Source organism: Meles meles, chromosome 21 (assembly GCF_922984935.1).
Source record: "Meles meles chromosome 21, mMelMel3.1 paternal haplotype, whole genome shotgun sequence".
Lineage (NCBI taxonomy): Eukaryota > Metazoa > Chordata > Mammalia > Carnivora > Mustelidae > Meles > Meles meles.
In genome coordinates, this window is record NC_060086.1 from 40,157,774 (window position 1) to 40,180,700 (window position 22,927).

At 42.5% G+C, this 22,927-nt stretch overlaps 1 protein-coding gene across 1 annotated transcript in view; it reads left to right on the plus strand.

Annotated features, from left to right (window-relative positions):
- Positions 1-22,520, plus strand: part of LOC123933719 (ectonucleotide pyrophosphatase/phosphodiesterase family member 7-like) — a 28,847-nt gene extending 6,327 nt beyond the window's left edge. The window contains exons 2-6 of the mRNA XM_045993196.1: positions 8,281-8,426; positions 15,786-16,412; positions 18,336-18,573; positions 20,004-20,127; positions 21,967-22,520. Of these exons, the coding sequence (XP_045849152.1) occupies positions 8,281-8,426; positions 15,786-16,412; positions 18,336-18,573; positions 20,004-20,127; positions 21,967-22,021 (1,190 nt within the window). The 3' untranslated portion in view covers positions 22,022-22,520. The remainder of the gene's footprint in view (positions 1-8,280; positions 8,427-15,785; positions 16,413-18,335; positions 18,574-20,003; positions 20,128-21,966) is intronic.
- The last annotated feature ends 407 nt before the right edge of the window (positions 22,521-22,927 follow it).

Genomic DNA, 22,927 nt, shown 5'->3' on the forward strand with positions numbered 1-22,927 from the left:
CAAAGGAAGCATGGCCAAATGTACTTAGATGATCTTTAAGACTAGGGTAGGGTTCTCAATGTCTCACCACTGACATTTTGGGCCAAATCATTCTTTGTCTTATGGGGGATGTCCTATGCTTTATAGAGTGTTTAGCAGCATTCTTGGCCTCTGCTCACTAGATGCCAACCGCATCCCTTCCTCGGTTGTGACAACCAAGTGTCTCCAGACATAGCCAAATGTTCCTTGGGGGGCAAAATCACTCCCTAGTTAAGAAACCTTGGACTAGATGTATAATATACAAATCACATGTTATAATCAGAGAGCCAAAGGTCACCCATGTGACTCTAACCAGTAAAAAACACAGAGTTTGAAAGAGGTAAAAGAGGTAGGTAAAGGAAATTAAATTCCTGCTGCTGGTAACAATACAAGCCCAGTAGATGTCGTTGGAAACCTAGTTAGAAGATGCTATAAACCTTAATCAGCTCCCATCTTGCTTCCCCAGAAATAACTCTCCACTGAAAAATTCCTATAAGTCCCAAAACAGTTCCCCCCAAAACACAGATGAACAAAGCAAAGAAACTCACGGATGGAGACAAAAAAGATGTGCTTCCAACATCAGTCATTTCCACAAGAGGGGAAAAATGGAAGTCATGAAAATAATTGAAAAAAACGAAGGCTGGAAAACTAGGATTATTTCCTAACTTATCATGATGCTAATTTCCAACATGTAGAAAAATCAGATGCTGATGTTTCAGGACTATGGATTACAAAGGAGAAAGTGTCAGCCCAGACACCACAGCAACTGAGAAAAAAATGACTGCTCCAAATCCCAAGGCCTTGAGTAAGAGAAGCTGGAACACTTGAAACTGACAGCATGGGTATTTTAGTTTCCCATTGCTGCTGTAACAAAGTGCAATAAGCTGGGTGGCTTAAAACAACAGAAAGTCTAGAAGCTAGAAGACCAAAGGTCATGCTCCATCCACAGGTTCTAGGGGAGAATCTTCCCTTGCCTCTTCGGCCTCTGGTAGCTGCCAGCATTCCCTGATTTGTGGCTGCACCATTCCAGTATCTGCCTCCATGGTCATGCTGCTTCCTCCTTTTCTCTCTGTGTCCTCTCCTCTTCTGCCTCTTATAAAGGGGGTTAGAGCCAACATGGATAATCTCTTCATGTAATGATTTTCAGGATGATCTCTTCATGTCAAGATCCTTAACTACATCCATGAAGACCTAGTTTCCAAATAAAGCAACATTCACAGGTTCTGAGAATAAGAATATGGACATATAATTTGTTGGGGGGGGGGGAATCATTCAGCCCACTATAGCAGTAAGAGGAGAAAACGAAGTGAGGAAAAAAATGCAGGGGACAGATTCCATTTCTGTGACAATGGTCAGTAAGGCAGGACAAGGGTAGAACTGTGTGTTAAAAGAGTTCCCGGATGGAACTTAAGTGCCGCCCATGGATTCAAGCTCCTCAAAGAGATAAAGTTTCTGTTTTTGACAGCAGATTAAAGGAAGAGGTGGAGAGTGTGAAAGCCCACTCTCTGTTGGCCTAGTTCCTACAGAATCATGCCTCTGCCTTAGGGCCATTCTCCAGTCTTGTTCAAGGATAAAATGATGTATGGATAGCCATAATTAAAAAGCAATGTCAAAAAGAAGCAACAGCAGCATTTTTTATTGGCACGTACACATGAGCAAGAGCAGTTTAGTAAAATGGGCATATGCTAGGGTTTAATGTTCTCCATCCAAAAAAGGGCTGCCATCATGAGTGCTAGTGTTGGAGACAAGCCAATTCTATGCCTGGAATTGGTAAGGTTTTAAATTTTGATTGGCTCACCTGTCCTCATTTCAAGTACTTTTGTTAGGGGTCCAGTGGATTATCAATGGGTGGCACTCTGGGTGTGTAAACTTGAGTAAGTGTGGTTTTGAGCTTCGGTGGGGGCTGTTTCCCATTAGTGTCTTGGCTGTGGTTCTCAATGAGCTTGTCAGCTCAAGAATGAAACATTGGATTGATTTAAGGTGGTTGGTTGACTTGATTTGGCAACTGTTCTTCCTCACCGATTTCATACTAGCTGGTTAACAAGCTATTTTCTTCTTTGGTTTTGGGAATGTGAAATTAATGAATCACAAATCAGAAGGAAAATGAAGATATGCTTATAGTTTATATGGTAGATTAATTTAAAGGAATTAGTGAATAACACACAGCAGTTCCTCAAATTATTGTTAAATAAATAGATGCATTAAAGTATATATCTACCCAAGTGGACTACCTGTAAATATACACTGTTACATCTGAAAATTAGGAACAGAGCAAATGTTTGGAAGAGAGGGGGAAGAATGCCCTTATTAAGTTATTAAGTTATGGCATGGTTTCTTTTAATCCCACTAAAATATCTTTTTTCCCAAAAATGACTTCAGACTAAATCAGGTTCTGTCTCCTACTTGCTCAGATCATACCTGAACTGGGGCAGAGGTAATAGGGAGTTTGTTCAATTAAATTCAACAAACATTTGTTGAATGTCTAGTAAGGGTAAATTCCTATGCTTTGTGCCAGGGAGATACCAGAATAAATGAGCCATAACCTTACTCTTTGGAAGCTTGTAAACTAATGGAAAAAACATATTTGTAGGCAATCATCTGAAATTCAAGAGGAAATGAGATGGATGCTAAGTGGAAAGTATAAGCAGGATGGAATGGCATGAGTGCCATGTGTGCCCAATTCCAATGACACTCCCTGACTGCCCACAGCAATGCTGCACAGGCATCCATTTCTCATATGATCTGAATGCCCATGAAGGTTTGCATCTAGACAGGTCTAATCTAGGTCTACCGTCTAAGTCAGGTCAGTCATGACCTTAGGATAAGGGAATAAAAGGAGTCATTTTCATCTATCACAAGCCAAGGAATAGCCCAGAACAGTGGCAAAAACTGAAAATTTTGCAAGTTCTAGAGGAGGGCTTCTTGGCCAAGAATCCAGGACTGAGATGATGAGAAAAACCAAGTCATGCGCCATTCTCAGCCATTTTTTTCATCATCAGAATCAAAAAAGGAAAGATCTTCAGCAGTCTTACTGGGTAGATGCCAAACCCTATTTTAGTTCAAACCTTGGAACTATCTCTCAAGACATCTAACAATGGCCAAACTGGTCATCTGTCCACAACAACATAACTGAACAATATTGTTCACTTATTTCCAAGTGTGTATCACGGGAGAAGTTTAGGTCATTAACAAAAAAGCACTAAGCAATCTCAGGCTACATAATCCTTTCAGCGGTGTAACGGACAATGGATACAACTGGAGCAGGGTATTATAAGACAACCTCTATCTACTTCTACCCAAGCAGTGAACTGCTTAGTTTTAATAGTTAAAAATCGTGGCAGGGGGACGCCTGGGTGGCTCAGTTGGTTAAGTGGCTGCCTTCGGCTCAGGTCATGATCCCAGCGTCCTGGGATCGAGTCCCACCTCGGGCTCCTTGCTCGGCAGGGAGCCTGCTTCTCCCTCTGCCTCTGCCTGCCACTCTGTCTGCTGTGCTCTCTCTCTCTTTGACAAATAAATAAATAAATAAATCTTTAAAAAAAAATCTTAAAAATAAAATCATGGCAGGTACAGGTGACATTTGAACAATATGGGGGTTAGTGGTGGTAACACAGTCGAATCCATGTATAACTTTTGACTCCCCAAAATTTAACTACTGATAGCCTACCACTGACCAGAAGCCTTACCAATAACATGGACAATTAACACATATTTTATATACTATATTTTATATTCTTACAATAAAGTAAGCTAGACGAAAGAAAATGTTACTAAGAAAATCTTAAGAGGAAATACACTAACAGTACTGTAGTGTATTTATCGAAAACAATCTGTTGTATAAGTGCACCCACACAATTCCAGCCCATGTTGCCTTCTACGAGGCTCCAGTGTCACCTCCTCTGTGAAGCCTTCCCTGATCCCCTCTTTTCTGTGTGTTCTCACTGCACTTTATTCAGCATTGGAGCACTCATCACCAGCTATGTCAGGAAATAACAGCCATAAAACACAGAAATCTTTTCACACTAGCTCAAGGGAAAGGACTGCCCTGTAAGGCTCTACCAGGCAAAGTCAAGCAAGGGAACCAAATGAGAGACAATGGCAAACGGAGTTAGAGTTATGGAGTTAGAGAAACCAGACCTTATGTTTCTGGCTCTCAGAAGCCCAGTGTCCTTCCAGTCAGCCCTAGGAACTCTCCTTTCTCTGTTTCACTCGCTCACAACCAGCTTTCTCTTTCTGCTCATGGCCCATCATGGTAGGCTTCTCAGAGCCCACCACCAGATGACTAGTCACTTCATCTCTTGGTTTAAATCTTGAGATAGAGAACTGGGTTTCTCACCAACCAGCTGAATGTGGGGAGGAGATGCCACATGGTACAAATATGGTGCCTAGACCTGCCTCTCAGCAAGGCCTATATATATCTAGGGGAATCCTAAGAGAAGGTGCCTGTTAGCATTGCAGGCACTCCAGAACATGCTCTCTTTTTTTTTAACTCTCTCTCCCCTCTCCCCTAGGCTGTAAATGTCCTGGGACATCAAGGATAATACTTGGCTCAAACGTTTGAGAAAGAGGATTTGGTTCCAACACTAGACTTGATGGTTTCCTAAATTCACCCTGCAAGTATTTGGGAAATAAAAAAATGTCAGTCTCTGAGAATCAAGAAAAGGGAGTCAAATCTAGCTGGGTTGGTTCCCACACCTGAAAGGCTCAGTTGGGTGAATTTACCCACACTTTGCCATAAATGGCATAGTGTGGGAGTAGGCATTGTACCCCGATTAAAGCATAATTAGCAAGCAGCAGGAATCACGTTCTCTAGGAGAGCTTATCCTACTTCCTTTTTAACTTCCACATCGCAGACATTGAAATGATGAGGATGACAGACTCTCAGAATGTATAAAGCCAGAAAGGCCCTTGGAAATCATTAATTCTCTCATTTTACAGGGGGAAAACTAAGTCCCAGGGAGAGAGCAAATGCTTACAAGAGCCAAAACCAAACCCAGATGTCCCACCTCTGAGAGCAGTCCCCCATCTGCAGCACTGTACTGTAGTAAGGACTATGTCATCTGACCCAAGTGAAACCAGTTCCTTTGCAGCTACTGGAACCCCAGGCATGGTCAACAGTGTTGCCTTCATGCAGCTTTCGAGCCTGGTAACTGATTGTCTTCAGAGTTGAAAATACAATTTTAGTAAAACTGATCGCCACTCCCTGAAGCTGTTCATTTCTTAGCTTTTCCCTCTTCTGTCTTAATTCTACCCACATTCCAGAACTGGTCCTTAACCAGGTTAAACAGCCTAGAGCAACAGGAAGAAGGAACCAAAGGGGCAGTGGAAATTTCTGCTGGGTCATTAGTGGTCCCCAGCTGTTGGTTGGATTTAGAACATGCCTTTAAGTGTCAGGGTGAAAATAACCCAAACACCATGGAGACAGTTTCCTTTGTGAAATTACTGGGACTAACCATGCCACCGAATAGAAGGGTCATGCCCCCTGAACTCATTTTGGGTTAGGTATTTGAAACCTTGGGTAACATCTCTTTGAGCGGAAAATGGATTCTGTGATTGGTTGCCAAGCTAGTCTACTTCACTGATATTATAACTGACCTCTGGATCTCAGAACCTGGAAGCCAGAATCATTAAGGTCCAGGAGGGGGGAGTTTCTGTGTTCATGGCATCCTCTGCTTCCTCCAGTCCCTCCTCCAAATCCTCCCAGTGGCTTTGCTTCTCCAAGATACTGGAGTACTCCAGGTTTTGACAGCTGCCTGCCCTCCCTTTGGTCCCTCAGGCGAACTACTGTCCCCCCAGATTTTGGAGTAATGGGCAATCTGCTAGAAATAATCCACATGCATGTGTGAATGACTAACAGTTCCTAAAACAATGGTTCTGACATGTCAGTGGGGTATGTCAGGGGGCACTGGAACCACCTGGAGAGCTTATGAAATGTAGGCTCCCAGACCCCAATCAAGAGGTGTGAATTCAGCAAGGGCTAGAGTGGAGACCAGGGAATTTGTGAGGGTTTGTTTGGTTGCTTTTTGTTTTGCTTTGTTTTTGAGAGAGAGAAAGAGAGAGAGGGAGAGGAAGTGCAGGCATGAACAGAGGGGGAGGGCAGAGGGAGAAGCAGACTCCCTGCTGAGCAGGGAGCCCCACTCAACTTAGGGCTCAATCCTAGGACTCTGAGATCATGACCTGAACCGAAGGCAGACACCTAACCAACTGAGTCACTCAGGCTCCCCAGGAATTTGTGCTTTTTTAACAAGCAGTTCAGTTGATTCTAATGTTGGTGATATAAAACACCATGGATAAATACTAGAATAGGTGAAGTGCCAGGTGTTTGTAAATTCCAGGGTGATTTGCTCTTTACTAGGCAGGAAGAGTCACAAAGAACAGAATCCAGGATTCGCAGGCAAAAAAAAAAACAAAACAAAACCAAGGCAAAAGCAAGCTACCCCTGGGTGAATTATCTCTGTGCTTCCATTTCACCCACTATGATATGGCATGGATCAGCCATGAGAAAGCTCAGACACTATAACAAGGAAATATGCTACAACATGGATGAACCTGGAAAACATAAAGGTAAGTAAAAGAAACCAGACACAAAAGGTCACATATTGTGAGATTTCATTTCTATGAGATGTCCAGAACAGGTAAAACTATAGAGACAGAAAGAAGATTAGAGGCTAGTAGGAGACAGGGGACTGACTGCTTGGGTACAGTCTCCTTTTGGGTGATGAACATGCCCTGGAACTAGAAAGAGGTGATTATTGCACAACATTGTGACTATACTAAATGCTACGAATTGTATACTTTAAAATGTTAATCTAGGGGTGCCTGGGTGGCTCAGTGGGTTAAAGCCTCTGCCTTCAGCTCAGGTCATGATCCCAGGGTCCTGGGATCGAGCCCCATATCGGGCTCTCTGCTCAGCAGGGAGCCTGCTTTCCCCTTTCACTCTCTGCCTGACTCTCTGCCTACTTGTAATCTCTGTCTGCCAAATAAATAAATAAAATCTCTAAAAAAAAATTAAAAATATAAATAAATAAATAAAATGTTAATGGAGGCTGCCTGGGTGGCTCAGTGGGTTAAAGCCTCTGCCTTCAGCTCAGGTCATGATCCCGGGGTCTTGGAATCGAGCCCTGCATCAGGCTCTCTGCTCCGCAGGGAGCCTGCTTCCTCCTCTCTCTCTCTGCCTGCCTCTCTGCCTACTTGTGATCTCTCTCTCTGTCAAATAAATAAATAAAATCTTTTAAAAAATAAAGTAAAATGTTAATGGTGAATTTTATGCTATGTGAATTTCACCTATTATAAAAAAAAAAAAAAATGCTTCTTCCCACCTGAAAGCCTTGGCCATCCTAGGGAGACTTTACCCACCATCAGCCTGGCAATGAGTCTGAGCTAGTGGAGAGCTTTCCCTTCTTGGTTCCCGTGACCATCAAGTTCTAGTCACAGAATGTCCTGCATTGATTTAACTTGGAAATAGGAGAAATCATCACTATCTTATTATAATCAGCAGGGTCACCCAGAGGATTCTGTCCCAGCAGGTAAGGAAGTGTACTCAGCTGTCCCCTTGATCTTTTGGTTCACTCTTTAGACTGTCCCCCAACACACACTCCTCTTTTCCCTGGTACAATTTAAGACCACAGGTTTTTTCTATATTGGTTCAATTCTTATGCTTTCAAGAATAATCTAGCTTAATCACATTCTCCAACATCTGCTTTCCCTAAGTAGAGAGAAGTAAATCTATAGCCATTTATGTCTAGAAATCCTTCCTGATTCCATTGTTTTCCTCAAACAGTATGGGAGTCCTAGGAAAAACTCTGGGATGTTTGCCAAGAATTAGGTCCACTGGATATTCAATATTGAATCAGATAGTCACAAGTAGAAGATAAGGAAAATCATCCCACAGGAAATATCCAAATTCTAGGCTCTTACCTTCTAGATACAGAACAACCCAAGTAACCTGGCCTCCCCTTGCCCTGCCTTCCCTCCCATATCAGGTTCCACAGCCAATCCCAGCTTCCTCCAGGACTGTGAGATCTGTTCTAGGAACAGATCCAATCTGGCAGTTGTGAGATACAATTAGCCCTTCCTGTAGGCCCACCAACATTTGCACCTCCAGAAAACCAAGTCAGAAGCCCCAGGGTAGCCACCCTGAGCAAAAATCCCCCGAAGAAGTAGGCTGACCAGAAGGGTATTGAGAGAGGTCTTAAGATCACTTTGATAGCCCCGGCAGTATCCATTCACAGAACTTATCAGTACCTTCCCTCTTTCATTCCCAAGGTCGCTGGATTGAAGATCACGGAGTCATTCACAACATGATGTTTAATACAGAGACACAATGGAAGTACTCCTTCAAAACTACACAGAACAAGACTGAGTGGTGGGACAATGGTGTTCTCCCCCTCTGGATCACAGCCCAGAGACAGGTATTATCAGAAACCCTGGGCTGGCTTCCAGGGATATTGCCTCTCATTCCTAAGCATGGGGGATGAGGGTTGGAAGCTGTCACCTTGAAAGTGACTTAACTTCTCTGAACATATTTCCCTAAATGTGTAATGGGAATAATGATGATGTGCTTATTTAATAGACTTGATGTAAGTATTAAATGAAATATACATTTAACCATTATCAATAGATGAGGCTCTATGAGGGCAGAGTCTGGCTGAATCATGATTGTACCTCCAAGGCTCACCATAGGGTCTGAACTCAGCAGCCCTTTCATAAATACCTATTTATACAACTTGCCTCAGACTTAAGCATAAAAGCCCTTAAGAATGAAGCTGACCATTTAATGACTCTTTAGACCATGAAAAGCTCTGAGAAAATTCACTTTAAAGGATTCCAGTGGCCATTTACTATTGCTTCAAAAAGGCAGAAATCAGAGCTGCATGTTTAAGTCCCAGCCCCAAAACTGCTGTTGGCTTCGTATTTTCTTGAACAGCTTCTGCAGTCATCGCTTCAGAGTAGAATCTCTCTCCCCAAGACACCAGCCTTTGCTCCAAAGATCCCCTTGCACTGGAGCTTCATCTCTGTGCTCCAGCATACTGAGTGTGTCCTGCTGCAAGGTGGTGCGGCTGCGGCTCAGAAGGCAGGCTGTGGACTTGGACTCCTGGAGCAGGATCTGGCCAGCTCCACCTTTCTCCAGCTGCGTGTCCTTGGGCAAAACCCTCCTTCCTGCACTTGAGTTGCCCCACCCATAAAATGAAGATTGTCAGAGTCCCTGCTTCTTAAGCCCATTAGGAAGGTTAACTGAGGTAATGCATGTAACATGCTGAAAACTAAATGTTCAAAAATTCATAGTCATTAAAGAAGGCTGAATCATTTTAGCACTTCAGCTGGCCACTACAGCTCTAAGCCAGAACTATCCAATGGAACTTCCTTTGATAATAGACATGTTCAACTGTGCACTGTCGAACATGGAAGCCACTAGCCACACGTGGTTATTGAGCCCTTGAAATGTGACTAGAGAGACTGAGGAAACAAATTTTTAATTGCATTTAATTTTTATTAATTTCAATTTAAATCTAAATACCACATGTGGTTAAGGACTACCATACTGGACAGCATAGCTCTAAATGAATCAAAGGGGGTTGTCAGCGACTATCTGAGCTTCATTTTTTTTTTTTTAATTTATTTATTTGACAGACAGAGATCACAAGCAGGCAGAGAGGCAGAGAGGCAGACAGAGAGAGGAGGGAGCAGGCTCCCTGCCAAGCAGAGAGCCCGATGCGGGGCTCAAACCCAGGATCCTGGGATCATGACCCGAGCTGAAGGCAGAGGCTTTAACCCACTGAGCCACCCAGGCACCCCTATCTGAGCTTCATTTTTCCCTTAACTGTTATGCTCTAGATTCCTTCTACTTCTGTCACATTTTTTCACTTTAAGGCAGAAACCATGCAAATAAATTCTGCCCCCTCAAGAAAATAACACCTTCTATGTGCCTAGTACTGATTTAAGTGATTTACATTTATTAATTTACAACAGTTCTTAACTGGTGTTACGATCATGCCCACTTAACAGGTGAGCAAACTTTTTTGTAACTTCTAAAGTTACAAAGCTAGCAAGTGGCAAAGCTAAGATTTTAACTCACTCAGGGTTCAGCAACTCTTAACTCTTAACTATAACATAGTATTACTTCCTTGGCTGAAACATTTAGCCATGGATTTTATAGTGAATCACCTATTTGTCTTGCTCCTAGGGAGGTCTGGGCAGTCTTCATTAATTTAGTGTTCAAAACCCAGGGCCTTTCTAGTCTCTTGCTACATTATTTGTTCATTGGCATGAGGTTTCTGGTAGCATTCTTTCCTGTAGTTTTTCTTATTCATGGTTCTTGTCTCGTTGCCATTTATTTTCAGGACTTTGTTTCCTTCTGCTCAATTCATAATCAGAGTGTTCTTCCTCTTTGCTGAATTCATAAGTGGTTGTGCAAAAACAGGATCTGGTGCAGGGCCAGACGATTGACAGACAACACGCCATGGGTTTGGCAAGTGAAAATCAAGCTGGTATATCTCATTCTACCACTGGCATCTCCTGCCATGGGACAGGGCCACTGGCCAGCTGCTGAGGAGTTGGCAGGAAAGCTGCTGCAATCAGAGCAAACCTGTGGCCCTAGGTCAGCCCCACAGTAACGGCATACCAACTGGCCCTAAATGACATTCAGGGGTCCATCTGTATTACCAGGCAGAACTATAATGGAGTGGCCTAATCTCTAACCGTCACTGGGAAAATCCATCCTTCTCCAGGTGGGCTTTGTGGAGATTGATGCATTTAATGCATTGATTGGAGATTGATGCATTCACCTTTAATAGGACTAAAATGTTTTCCTTCCATGACATTAATGTTGCCAGAGTCTAACAAGATACATAAGAACTGACATGCACTGTGGATGATGCCTACAAGATGGGATTCCTGGCCACCTTTGAGTCCATTATTCATAGTCCAAGAACATATCCACATTCCAGCAGGACTTCAGTAATGGTCAGGATATGAACGGAGAGGGTCTATTCAAATCAAGCTCAGATTTTAAATGAGTATGCCTGATAACTGAATATAATTAATGGCTAAAGTGGTTCTCCAAGTTCAGAAGTCCTAATCCTCAGAGACAGGCAGGCAGCCATGACATTAAGACCCAGGAAAACCATAAAAACCTAGGAGCATGTTATCTCCTTTCTGTGGAGGAGCTATAGAGCGTAGTAAGGAGTGAAATGGCAGGGGATAGTCTGAGTGATATCCCCATGGCTTCCAGAAGTCTGTATCAGGACCATGGTAGGCTGCAACCAGGAGGGTATTTGGAGAGAAGGTGGGGAGGGCAGCTATGATTTTCACTGTAAGCCAAGTCTCATAGACAATAGCTTCCAAACTTGGAAGAGCTGTGAGCAGGATGGTGCCAGCTGCTTCTGCCTAGAGCATTAATAACAAGATAATTCATTCCAATATTGGCCCAAACCATGTCTTTATTATGCATCATAAATGTTCTAAGAATAATGATCTGACCTGTGAAAGGGTGTGGGAGGGGGAGAAAATAGAATCTTGGCCATCTGGCTCCTTCTGCTCAGTGACTCCTCTAGAGCCCAGAAAAGCAATGAAAACAACTCAGATCAACCTTGACTTCTGAATTCCACATACATAGAGTCCATGTCTTTCCACCCAATCAGTTCCTAGAAGGAGGAACTCCTTTCCCTAAACCGTACATACTTCCCTCCAAAGCACAACCGTGATAAAATGTTCAGGAGTCTTCCTAAAACACATGTACCTTGTGACTATTCACTCTGTCCTAAAGGAAGAAACAAGACAAAACGCAAAACCAAACTGAAACTTCTGTTCTAATTAGTTCTGAGGAGTTTGGTGGACTCTGTACAAAACCAAAGGATTTTGCCTATAGGAAGTACCAACTCTTGTTTTAAAAAGCAACTTAAGAGTAATAGCCACATTGATGCAACACTACACTAAGGGAGAATAATGAACCTAATAAAACCAGCGATTTTCCAATTGCTATTGCTACTGGAAACACTGATTATGCTAATTAAAGGGTAGAATAGTAAATACCCACTCTTTTGCATCCAATTAAATGCTCAGATTATTTCTCAGAAGTATTTGTTGAAAATAGCACTTTTGATTATCCCGGGTCCCAAATAAATAGAGTCGTGTACACACACACTCAAATATACATTTCTTTCTGGAGCTTCTTTCATGAAACAGTTTAACTCTTAAAATCCCTAGTGGGCAAAGTAAAAAAAAAAAAAAAATCACAGTTTCCTAAGACTACAGCTTGAGATATCTTTAAAGAAGGTGTGTGCTGAGGACGCCTGGGAGGCTCAGTTGGTTAAGCGACTCCCTTCAGCTCAGGATCCTGGAGTCCCAGGATCCAGTCCCACATAGGGCTTCCTACTCAGCAGGGAGTCTGCTTCTCCCTCTGACCCTCCCCTTTCTTATGCTCCCTCTCTCTCTCATTCTCTCCGTCTCTCAAATAAATAAATAAAATCTTTAAAAAAAGAAAAAGAAAAAGAAGGTGTGTGTTAAGAACACAGCACAAGAAAACAATTTCAAGTTAGGAACATCTGAGATTTAATACGCAAACATCAAGAAGTCAACTGGATATGCAGAGCTGCCTAAGTCCCTCATAATGCCAATGTCAGTTTATTCTAGATAATAAAATAGCCAGTCAAACTATGTTCTACAAAATGTTGAAAGTTTTATCCTTTCAGTCAATTCCATACTTCAGAGCAAAGTCAATTTATATTAAGTTAAACAAAGTACCACCGTTAAAAACTGAGAATTATGAGTAATGCCAATCAGAAATGTAATAAATAAATATTAGAGGATTTGCAAGTTAAAGCAACCATAAAAATTCTATTATCAAAAATGAAAATGTGTTGCCTGAAGAGATTACAAATAAGATGCTAGAACCCAAAAAAGAAAGAGCTTCTGTAACTCTTTACATAAGTTAATCAGGAGTGAGAATAGGATGGGTTTTGCACCCACAAAAAGAGATGTGATTCATGTATTCATTCAAAATCCACTTAACCAACAATTACTACCTACTCTGAGCCAGGCCTGTTCTACATCCCAGAAAAAGAGTGGTCAATAAAATCAACATGGCCCCTGATCTCATGGAACTCACATTCTAAGGGAGGGAAATAGACAGTAAACAAGAAACACATTAAGATAATTTCAGATTGGGTAAAGTACTTTAAAGAAAATAAAATTAAATCAAATGATAGAAAATGAATGCTGGAGGCCAGAGAGTACAATGTTTCACCTATAGCAATGGATAGCAGAGCTTCTGGAGCCTTGAAAAGTATTTAGTATTAAAACTTGGGGGAGGGCGCCTGGGTGGCTCAGTGGTTTAAGCCGCTGCCTTTGGCTCGGGTCATGATCTCAGGGTCTTTGGATCGAGTCCCACATCAGGCTCTCTGCTCTGAAGGGAGCCTGCTTCCCTCTCACTCTCTCTGCCTGCCTCTCTGCCTACTTGTGATCTCTCTCTGTCAAATAAATAAATAAAATCTTAAAAAAAAAAAAAAAACTTGGGGTACCTGGGTGGCTCAGTCATTAAGCATCTACCTTTGGCTCAGGTCATGATCCCAGGATCCTGGGATCAAGCCCCACATCAGGCTCCCTGCTCAGCGGGAAGCCTGCTTCTCCTTCCCTCACTCCCCCTGCTTATGTTTTCTCTCCTGCTGTGTTTTTCTCTGTCAAATAAATAAATAAAATGTTTAAAAAAAAAGAAAAAACAAACAACTTCTTTCTTGGGGTGCAGCGGCTCCATCAGTTGAGCGTCTGCCTTCAGCTCCATTATGATCCCAGGGTCCTGGGATTGAGGTCCATATCAGACTCCCTGCTCAACGGTAAGTTGGTTTCCCCCTCTTCCTCTGCCCCACTGCTTCCTTGTGCTCACACTCTCTCTCTAATAACTAAATAAAAATCTTTTAAAATTTTTTCTATCTTGTTTCAAGCTTCCCAAAAGCAGAGACTGAGGCAGGGATTTGGTGAATATAAGGCATTAAGGGAGAGTTCTCAGGAGATGGGAGTGAGGAAACTGACAGGGCAGGATTTGAAAGAAGAGAAGGGAGCTGTGGTTGCAGTTAGAGACCTAATCCCACAGAGCTCTGGAGCATGAATTGCACCCCCATGCTATCCCATCCTGAGGCAAGGAAGCTGGTCTTTGGTCCTCCTGTCAGTCAATCACTGGCCGTAGGCAGCTGGGAGTGAAGAAGCAGTATGGAACACCTTACCAGGTGAAGCAAGACTTGGCCACTTAGCCGAAGGTAATTTTCCAGAACATGGAACAGCTGAAGTGAATGTGAGTGCACTGGCCCAACAAGGGGATCTGGGTAGAAAACCAACAGCATCCCTCACAACTTCCAAATTGCTTTCCTGCTTCTCTCTCTCAAACAGTACATTGTAAGTTTTGTCATTACTTGTGGATATAATTTTCTGCTCATTTGTCAACCAAAAGCCACAACCAAGGTGGCATTATCCCAAAAATTTTCCTGGTCATTTATGCTCCATACCAAATCAATATAGTGACAACACCATCACCCTTGGTTCTACTAAAATCAATGAACTTTTGTGTTTTTCAGAACATCCAAATATTGGGGGGTAGAGGAAGTGTCACAGTACAGCCTTCAAGCTAATAGCTTTACTGAGACAAAGGAAAGCACTTGCTCCCCAAATAAGTAGGACATTCATTCATTAAACCAAAATCCACTGAGCCCCTACTATGTGCCATGTCTTGGTCAATGAGCTGCTTTACAACAACAGGACTTAGTGGGATGTGCCCATCTCATTGTTAATTCATTGGTGAGCAAACATAAAATTCTTTTTTTTCCTAACGATTTTACCAAACTTTGTCAACAGCCACCTTTCTGCTTGGAGGATCACGCAAGAATATTTTCATTACTTTGAAATCATGTGTGTTGTCAAAACAACCTGATTTCTGGTCCAAAGCTTTCCTCTAGCCCTTACTCCTCCTCCTCAGAAGTCCCAAGATCAAATCTCTTTGGCTCTGACTGGGACATGGGCCCAAGTCTGAACCGACTGCTGTGGCTAGTGGAAGTAGTGTCCTCTTGATTGTCCAGGCCAAACCAAATCCCACCTCTGGAGTCTGATGTGGAAACAACACATCCCAAATCAGCCATGAAGCAAGGGCGGAGTCTCTAGGGGAAGTCAGGATTCTACGAACCATTGGAGGGGGAGTGGGTGCTGGGCTGGCAAACATACTAAGTGTTCACTACACACATCGGGGAAGGCTGTGCGGTGGTTTGCTATACCTGGAGGCAAAGAAAAGTGCCTACCACATGCCAAAACACAATCCCTACCATTTTATCTTAAAGTTAGCTGACTTAATCCTCACAAAAATAACATCAACTTTTTGGCATTTCACCTGTGGAAACACGAAGTATAAGAGATTAAAGAACTCACTCACCATCACCAATACAGAATGTACCATTTTTCCTCCATTCCAAGGAACTTCTTTTCATTTTGCCATCTCTGAAGTTGGAGTGCATCTTACATCATGATCTTGCATCTTGCATCTTGCATCATGATCTAACTGGCAGTACTTTTTTTCTAGTAGCACATAAAAGAATAGCATGGCTTGCAATGGTGTTATAGATTTGATGAGATCCTGGTAAAGCCAGGAATGAAGTCCAACGCCATCTGATTCCAAGGCTTGCATGTTCTCTATGTCTCTGGACTAGGGCAGGGATATCAACAAGCCAGGCTTTACTTGTTATGAAAAAGATATGAGAAACAGTCCTGATAGAATTTTCTTCTTATCCTTGCAGGGGAGGAAGACAGCATCATTCCACTATCCTGGAGGAGGGGCGAAGTACAAAGGAGAGGCTGTCCAGCGGTCCCTGGTAGAGTCTTACACTCACCCAGACAGCAACGAGACAGAGTGGAGGGAGAACATCGACATTGTCATGAACTGGTTCACTAAGGAAGATTTTGACTTTGTGACTCTGTACTATGGAGAGCCAGATAACGTGGGACACAAATTCGGGCCTGAGACAGAGAACAGAAGGGTGATTATTCAGCAAATCGACAGAACCATCGGGTACCTGGTGGAAGCCATTGAGAGGCACAGCTTGACCAAGAACCTCAATGTCATCATTACATCAGACCACGGCATGACCACAGTAAAAAAGCAGCCCAACGTCACTGAGATCCTCTTGACTAACTATATCAAGTTCAGGGACTTAGTCAAGTTTGATATCGTGGACTATGGTGGCTTTGGGATGCTCCTGCCCAAACCAGGGCAAGAGGAAGCCGTTTACCAAGCGCTGAAGAATGCACACCCTCACCTCAATGTGTACAAGAAGGAGGAATTCCCAGAACGCTTCCATTTTGCTAAACACCAGCGGGTCCTGCCAATCGTGATGTATGCTGACTCTGGTTATAACATCAATGGGGTGAGTTGATTCTAAAATGAATAAAGTCATCTTGGGTCTTGGAGACAGTCTCTAGAGAGAAACAGGTCTGAAAAAAAATGAAAATATAAGTTATAATCCACTGTTTCCTAAGTGTTCTGCATCCCCAACCCCACATCCCACCCAACCCTGTCCCATGTTACCACTTGTAATAATGACAAACATCCCTCCCTGACCAAGAAGCTGTATTAAAGCTGTTCAGCGCTGTATTAAAATTTTAACATGAATTATTTCATTTTTGTTTTCCAAGCCCCTAAAGATACTCTTATCTCCCCCATTTTAATGAAGAATAAACCAAAGCTAGAGAGAAGTGATTTGGGATTAAAAGTATAAGGCTGAAGTTTGAACCCAAGCCTGTGTGCTTGATTATTCACAGACCACCAGTAGATCCACCCAAAAACCCACCTGCTGGTTCCCCTTTGCACATATCAAAAATAATAATGAAAATAATTAGCAACCCTGTTCACAAAATGATACAGAAATGCTCATAGCAGCATCATTCGTAATGATCAAGAAGTGAAAACAACCCAATTGCCCATCAGTTGATAAGTAGATAAACGAAATATGGTATATCCATACAATGGAATATTATGTTGCCATTAAAAGGAACAAAGTACTGATACATGTTATAACTTGAATGAACTGTGAGAATACTATGACGAAGGAAAGAAATTAGATACAAAGGACTACATACTGTATGATTCTATTTAAATGAAATGTTTAGAATAGGCAAATAAATAGAGAGAGTTCACAAATTGGTGGTTGTCTAGAATAGGGGGGAGATGTCAGGAGAAAATGGGGAGTGACTGCTGAAGGGTACAGAGTTTCTTTTTGGGGTGATGAGTGTTCCAAAATTGATTGTGGTGACAGTTCCACACCTCTGAGAAAAATTTTAAAATCTTCAAATTGTACATATGGTATACAAATCATATCTCAACAAAGCTGTTATGAAAAATAAGCAAATCTAAAGAAGAAAATACCAAAATCAAGGCTAATTGTGAGACATAAGTGAGGTGGTCTGGTTTTTGTAAACTACCAACTAATAATTCATGGCAGAACAAAGTTTAGGTGATATTTAAACATCACATGACAGAAGATCATCCCAGGTATAGCTTGGAGAATGCTTGTCCTAGGATACGGACAGGAGTTAAACATTATAATCATGTCTGCAACCTGTATACTACCATATTGCTACAAATTCAGAGTATAACAGGTATGAGAAAACTCATAAGGTTAATGTTTAATATTGGTGGAAATGGTCACAATAAAATGCAACAATTTATTGGTATTTTGCAATCTCTCACACGGCCCAGAACACTGACAATATGTGCCCAAAGCTAAGGTCTTGCCAAGAAGAGATTCTATAGTCACTGGCCTCTTTGTAAGCCTGGTTCGTGATATAACAAGCTGAGAGTGAGGTGAAGGGATTTAATGCAATAGTCACATCCCCAACAGAACCAACCAGTTTGAGGGAATAGGGAACATTCTGAACTGACCGTTAGGCAGAAAATTCTTTGAATCTCAGTGCCTCTCACTGAATACACTTCTCAGACCCCCATCCGCCTGCCTGCTTTGGTGTGCACAGTGAAGTAGGTGTTACTCTTCTCTCTTCAGGATTGAGGAGCTTGCAAAACACATGAGGCCATCACCGGAGATACTGTGTTTGAGCTTATTATTATTATTATTGTCAGTATTATCTTCTTGCTGTGTCTAATGGGTATGCTTTCTTTATTCTCTTTCTTAAAGATCTTTCATTTCTTCCTCTTTTCTTTGGCACTGCAGAGCAGTGTCCTTCCTTGTCATTTAAATTTTCAAAGATTTCATGGATCTGACATGCATGGCATAAGGACAGTTTTCTTTCAGGGGATTGGAATCTAAAATGGCTTTTTTGTTATTACTTTTCAGCAACTTATAATATATTTCAACAAGGGAGATCATGGCTTTGATAATGTCCACATGGACATGAAGACCATATTCAGAGCTTTTGGGCCAGATTTCAAGAAGAATCACGTAGCTGAGCCTTTTGACAGCATCCACATCTACCCACTCATGTGTAAGCTTCTGGGGGTTACCCCTGAACCCCACAATGGCTCCTTGGCCATCACCCAGGAAATGCTTGTGGACTCATATGACCAGCAGCCAGGTGAGATACAAAAACAACCAACAGAAAATTGACAGTGTGTCTCAGGACAGATCCTGAGAAAAGAATCAAAAGGTGGGGGGGGGGGGGGGTTGGTGGTAGAATCAAGCCCAATAATCCTGTTCCCCTGAAAGCTTCAGTGCCCCCAATGCAAGACAGCTGCAGCTCTAAACAGATAGAGGAGGAAGTAGGGACTCCCTCCACATGTTGGTGGCATTTCACATAATGCCTTTGGGGCAAAAGGAAGCCTCTGCATAGAAAACGTCAAGCAATAATCCTTGTCCTCAGAAATCGCATGCAGTCTGTACTCTGATGCCCCTTCTAGATACAGAAAAGTAGCCCTCATTCAGCAACTCAGTCCTTGCTGGTGCCTGAAAGAAAGCTGCTCACAGGAGAGGAATGAAGCCTTACCATTCCACTCACTGCTGAAAAAACGGGGAAGGAGGTGGTTCCTGTAAATAAGGTTGCAAGTTCTTAAGACTTCAAAATCTTAAATCTGAACGATATAAAGGAAGAATGGAATCATCTCTGAGAATTCAGTTGTTTGCAAACATTGACCAGCTTTTCTTCTGCAGAGAGAAACTCAGACGCTGCCCAGTGATTTTTTTTTTCTTTAAAGATTTTATTTATTTACTTGGCAGACAGAGATCACAAGTAGGCAGAGAGGCAGGCGGAGAGAGAGGGAAGCAGGCTCCCTGCCAAGCAGAGAGCCCGATGCGGGGCTCGATCCCAGGATCCCAGGATCATGACCCGAGCTGAAGGCAGAGGCTTTAACCCACTGAGCCACCCAGGTGACCCATCCGTGATTTATTATACTTAAAACAACTATGCTCAATTAGGGGTGCCTTGGTGGCTCAGATCGGCCCCTGTCTCATGCCCATTAGGAGCCTGCAGTAAGGTCTTTGGCTATTGTCGGCTATTGATAAGCAAAATGTCCCACCAACTGATTCTCAGGAAACTGGCTTTTAGCAAATTGGTCACTTGGCAAAGTGGTCATTAGGAAAATGGGTCATTTGGTGAATAGGTCATTTAGTAAATCAGCTTTCAACGACTTGCCCTACAAGGTTTCTTTACAGTGAGCACTTTCTTGGGTTAAATGTACATTTCATTTCCATAATTAATATTCACCAGAGCCTGGATGGAAAACTACCCAGGGATCCAAGAGCAGCCAGAACAGCGTCTTAATAATCAGACAGTTAGGGGTGCCTGGGTGGCTCAGTGGGTTAAAGCCTCTACCTTCGGCTCAGGTCATGATCCCAGGGTCCTGGGATCGAGCCCCACATCTGGCTCTCTGCTCCTCGGAGATCCTGCTTCCTCCTCTCTCTGTCTGCCTCCCTGCCTACCTGTGATCTGTCTCTCTCTCTGTCAAATAAATAAGTAAAATCTTTAAAAAAAAAAATCAGACAATTAAAAACCATTTGATATTTTATCAGGAGCGGAGACACAGAAGACAATGGCTCTCCAAAAGGCAGTTCTTGGTCTCGCGATTGTCACAGGAATTCTTGCAGTTCTGTTTGTTGCTAGTGTGACATATACAGCCATTCGTCGGAAAAAGAAGTGAGTGTTCTTTGGGTTTCCTGTGGTTAATCAGGGCACATTGTAATAATCCACTTCAACCACTTCCTGCATGCCAAAGGGGATCCAGCACTTTGAGAATCCAGCAACCAAGGCCAGGTTTATGATTTGCGACCTGAGCGATTACTCAAGGTCCAAGGCTCAGAAGAGCCCCCAACCTGGTTTAATAATCTACTGTCCCATTTCAGAATTCTTGATTTTTTTAACAAGGACCCTGCATTTTCACTTTGTACTGGACCTCCCAAATGACATACCAGTTGTATTAGTTTTCCACAACTGCCATAACAAATTACCCCAAACTAGCTGCCTTAAAACAACAGATATTGTCTCACAGACTTGGAGGGTAAAGGGCCAAAATCAAGGTATCAGCAGGGCCAGGCTCCCTCTAAAACATATAGGGGAGAATCCTTCCTTGCCTCTTCTAGCTTTTGGTGGTTGCTGGCAATCCTTGGTATTCCTTGGTTTAGAGATACATCATTCCAGTCTCTGCCTCCATCACCACATGGCCATCTTCTCCCTGTGTCTGTCTTTACATGGTGTTCTCTTCTCTTATATGGACACCAGTCATGATATTTAGGGCCCTCTATAGCCAGGATGACCTCATTTTAATTATATCTGCAGACTCTATTTCCAAATAAGGTCACTAGTACCATAAGGTCCTAAGTACCAAGGATTAGGGCTTCCAACATACTTTCTGGGGGAGTGGAGGAACACAATCCAACTTGTAACACTGGTTCTGCCCCCAACCAAAGCATTATAGAGCCCTGATGCACCTCTTTCTATATCTCAATAATTACATCATTAGACTGAGCCGCCTACATTCCTTATTATACCCAACCCTGACTATTCTTCTGCTTTGACATAGCTCTTACGTCAATAGAGAGGGAGCCTCCTGAACACTATAAACAACCTAAGGAAAGTCAGAACTTTACTTAACCTTAACTCCATTACAAAGCCTACATTTAACGTAATTTATATTTGAACTATAAAAATTTCCTATAAGGTGAAACATGACCTATAAAGGTCTCTACACCCTGAAGCAACATTTTAAAAAGAAATCAATTGGTCCTTTTCTACAGAAACCATTAGCTATAGGAGAGATAAAGGAAAAACTTCAAGGTACTGATTAAACTGCCATGCCCACAGCATAATTTCTAAAAAGCAACCATTCCATACAGCTAAAATGTATTAGACGGTTGTGGTTGTTGATGTTGTTGTTATTGTTGTTATTAAAAGCCTCAAATCCTTATAATTAAAAACCTCAAATCCAGAAGCCAAATCTGTAATATAGCATGTGCGTCTGCATATCCCCTCGATGCTGGCAGGACCGTGGGATGTGTCCTAAAGCTTCTCTTCATATAAACACTCCCTAGAATTTTTAGTTTTTGTGTTAAACGGCAATCCTAATCTTCACTTATACCTGAACACACACCTATGCGGTCCCTGGGATGTTGAAAATGACTTCAGTGCCTTGATTCTTCTAGATTCAGATCTGAAATTTGTAACTTTATGACATTTGTCCCTCCCAAGAGCCCACACACCAAAATAAAGGCTTCTTCTGTGTGCAAGCCACTGCTATGGTTCACTTGGGATCCTCTCCCAATCTACCTCCCATCTATGGCATCAGGAAAGGCTGAACCAGCCTAGATTTATTAATATCTTAGAATAACATCATACAGTATTACTTATTATGGCATTGACTGTACATGCCCTTTTGCTCCTCAGAAGAAAGGCAATTAATAGTGACTTGTATGTGTTAACAAAACAAGCCTAGTATTTATGAGTTTGACCCTTTCCATTGGTTTTCATTGTCTACTACAGGCAGAGAGCTGATCGAAAGAGCAGAAGTGAACCAATCCACCTGTCCCAGTTCTGAAGCATCATTCCCTTAGGACCAAGACCTCAGCCCTGGTTGAGACATTGTCATATTTCAGGCGATTCTACCTCAGGATATTGTGACTGAGAGGATTTCTGCAACATCAGTCCCAGAAACCATTAATTCTGGGTAAAGACAGCAATAATCACAGTCCACCCTCTTTATTTAAATCAACAGTGTTGGGTGCCTGGGTGGCTCAGTGGGTTAAAGCCTGTGTCTTCAGCTCGGGTCATGATCTCGGGGTTCTGGGGTGGAGCACCGCATCGGGCTCTCTGCTCAGCCGGGAGCCTGCTTCCCACCCCCCTCTCTCTGCCTGCCTCTCTGCCTACTTGGAATCTTTCTCTCTCTGTCAAATAAATAAATAAAATCTCTAAAAAAAAAAAAAAAATCAACAGTGTCAAGGGAATAAAAGACATCACTCTTATGTCAGATCCTGTGCTCACTGGGTGCTGGTGTTAGAACAACAGATAGGAGAATAAATGCATTCAATTAGAATTAATTCTCCTCTCTTGTTCTCATAGCTGAGCGGGGCTCAGTGTTTTTCATCTGAAAGGGGTAATAAGATTTAACCTGCCCCCTCCTCTACCTCCTGCAAGTATATTTAACAAATTAGCTCTGGACTCTTCCAAATGGAGTTTTGTGAGAGACGCGCTAAAGTGAACGTGCTAGACTTTGAACACAGCTCAGACTCGGCAGGCGGCACCCGTGGGCTGCTGTCTACCCTGCCTTTCACTCCAGCCACAATAATGCCTAACGGAAATAATTTTTTTTTTCTTCCCCATCCCCACCATCCCCAGCAGCTCTCTTACGCTCCTTTCACATTCCCTTCCCTACAGAGTCAAACTTCTACTCTAGGTCCTCCTACTTCCGGGAGCTCACCTGCACGACAGGTATTGCCAAGCCCGT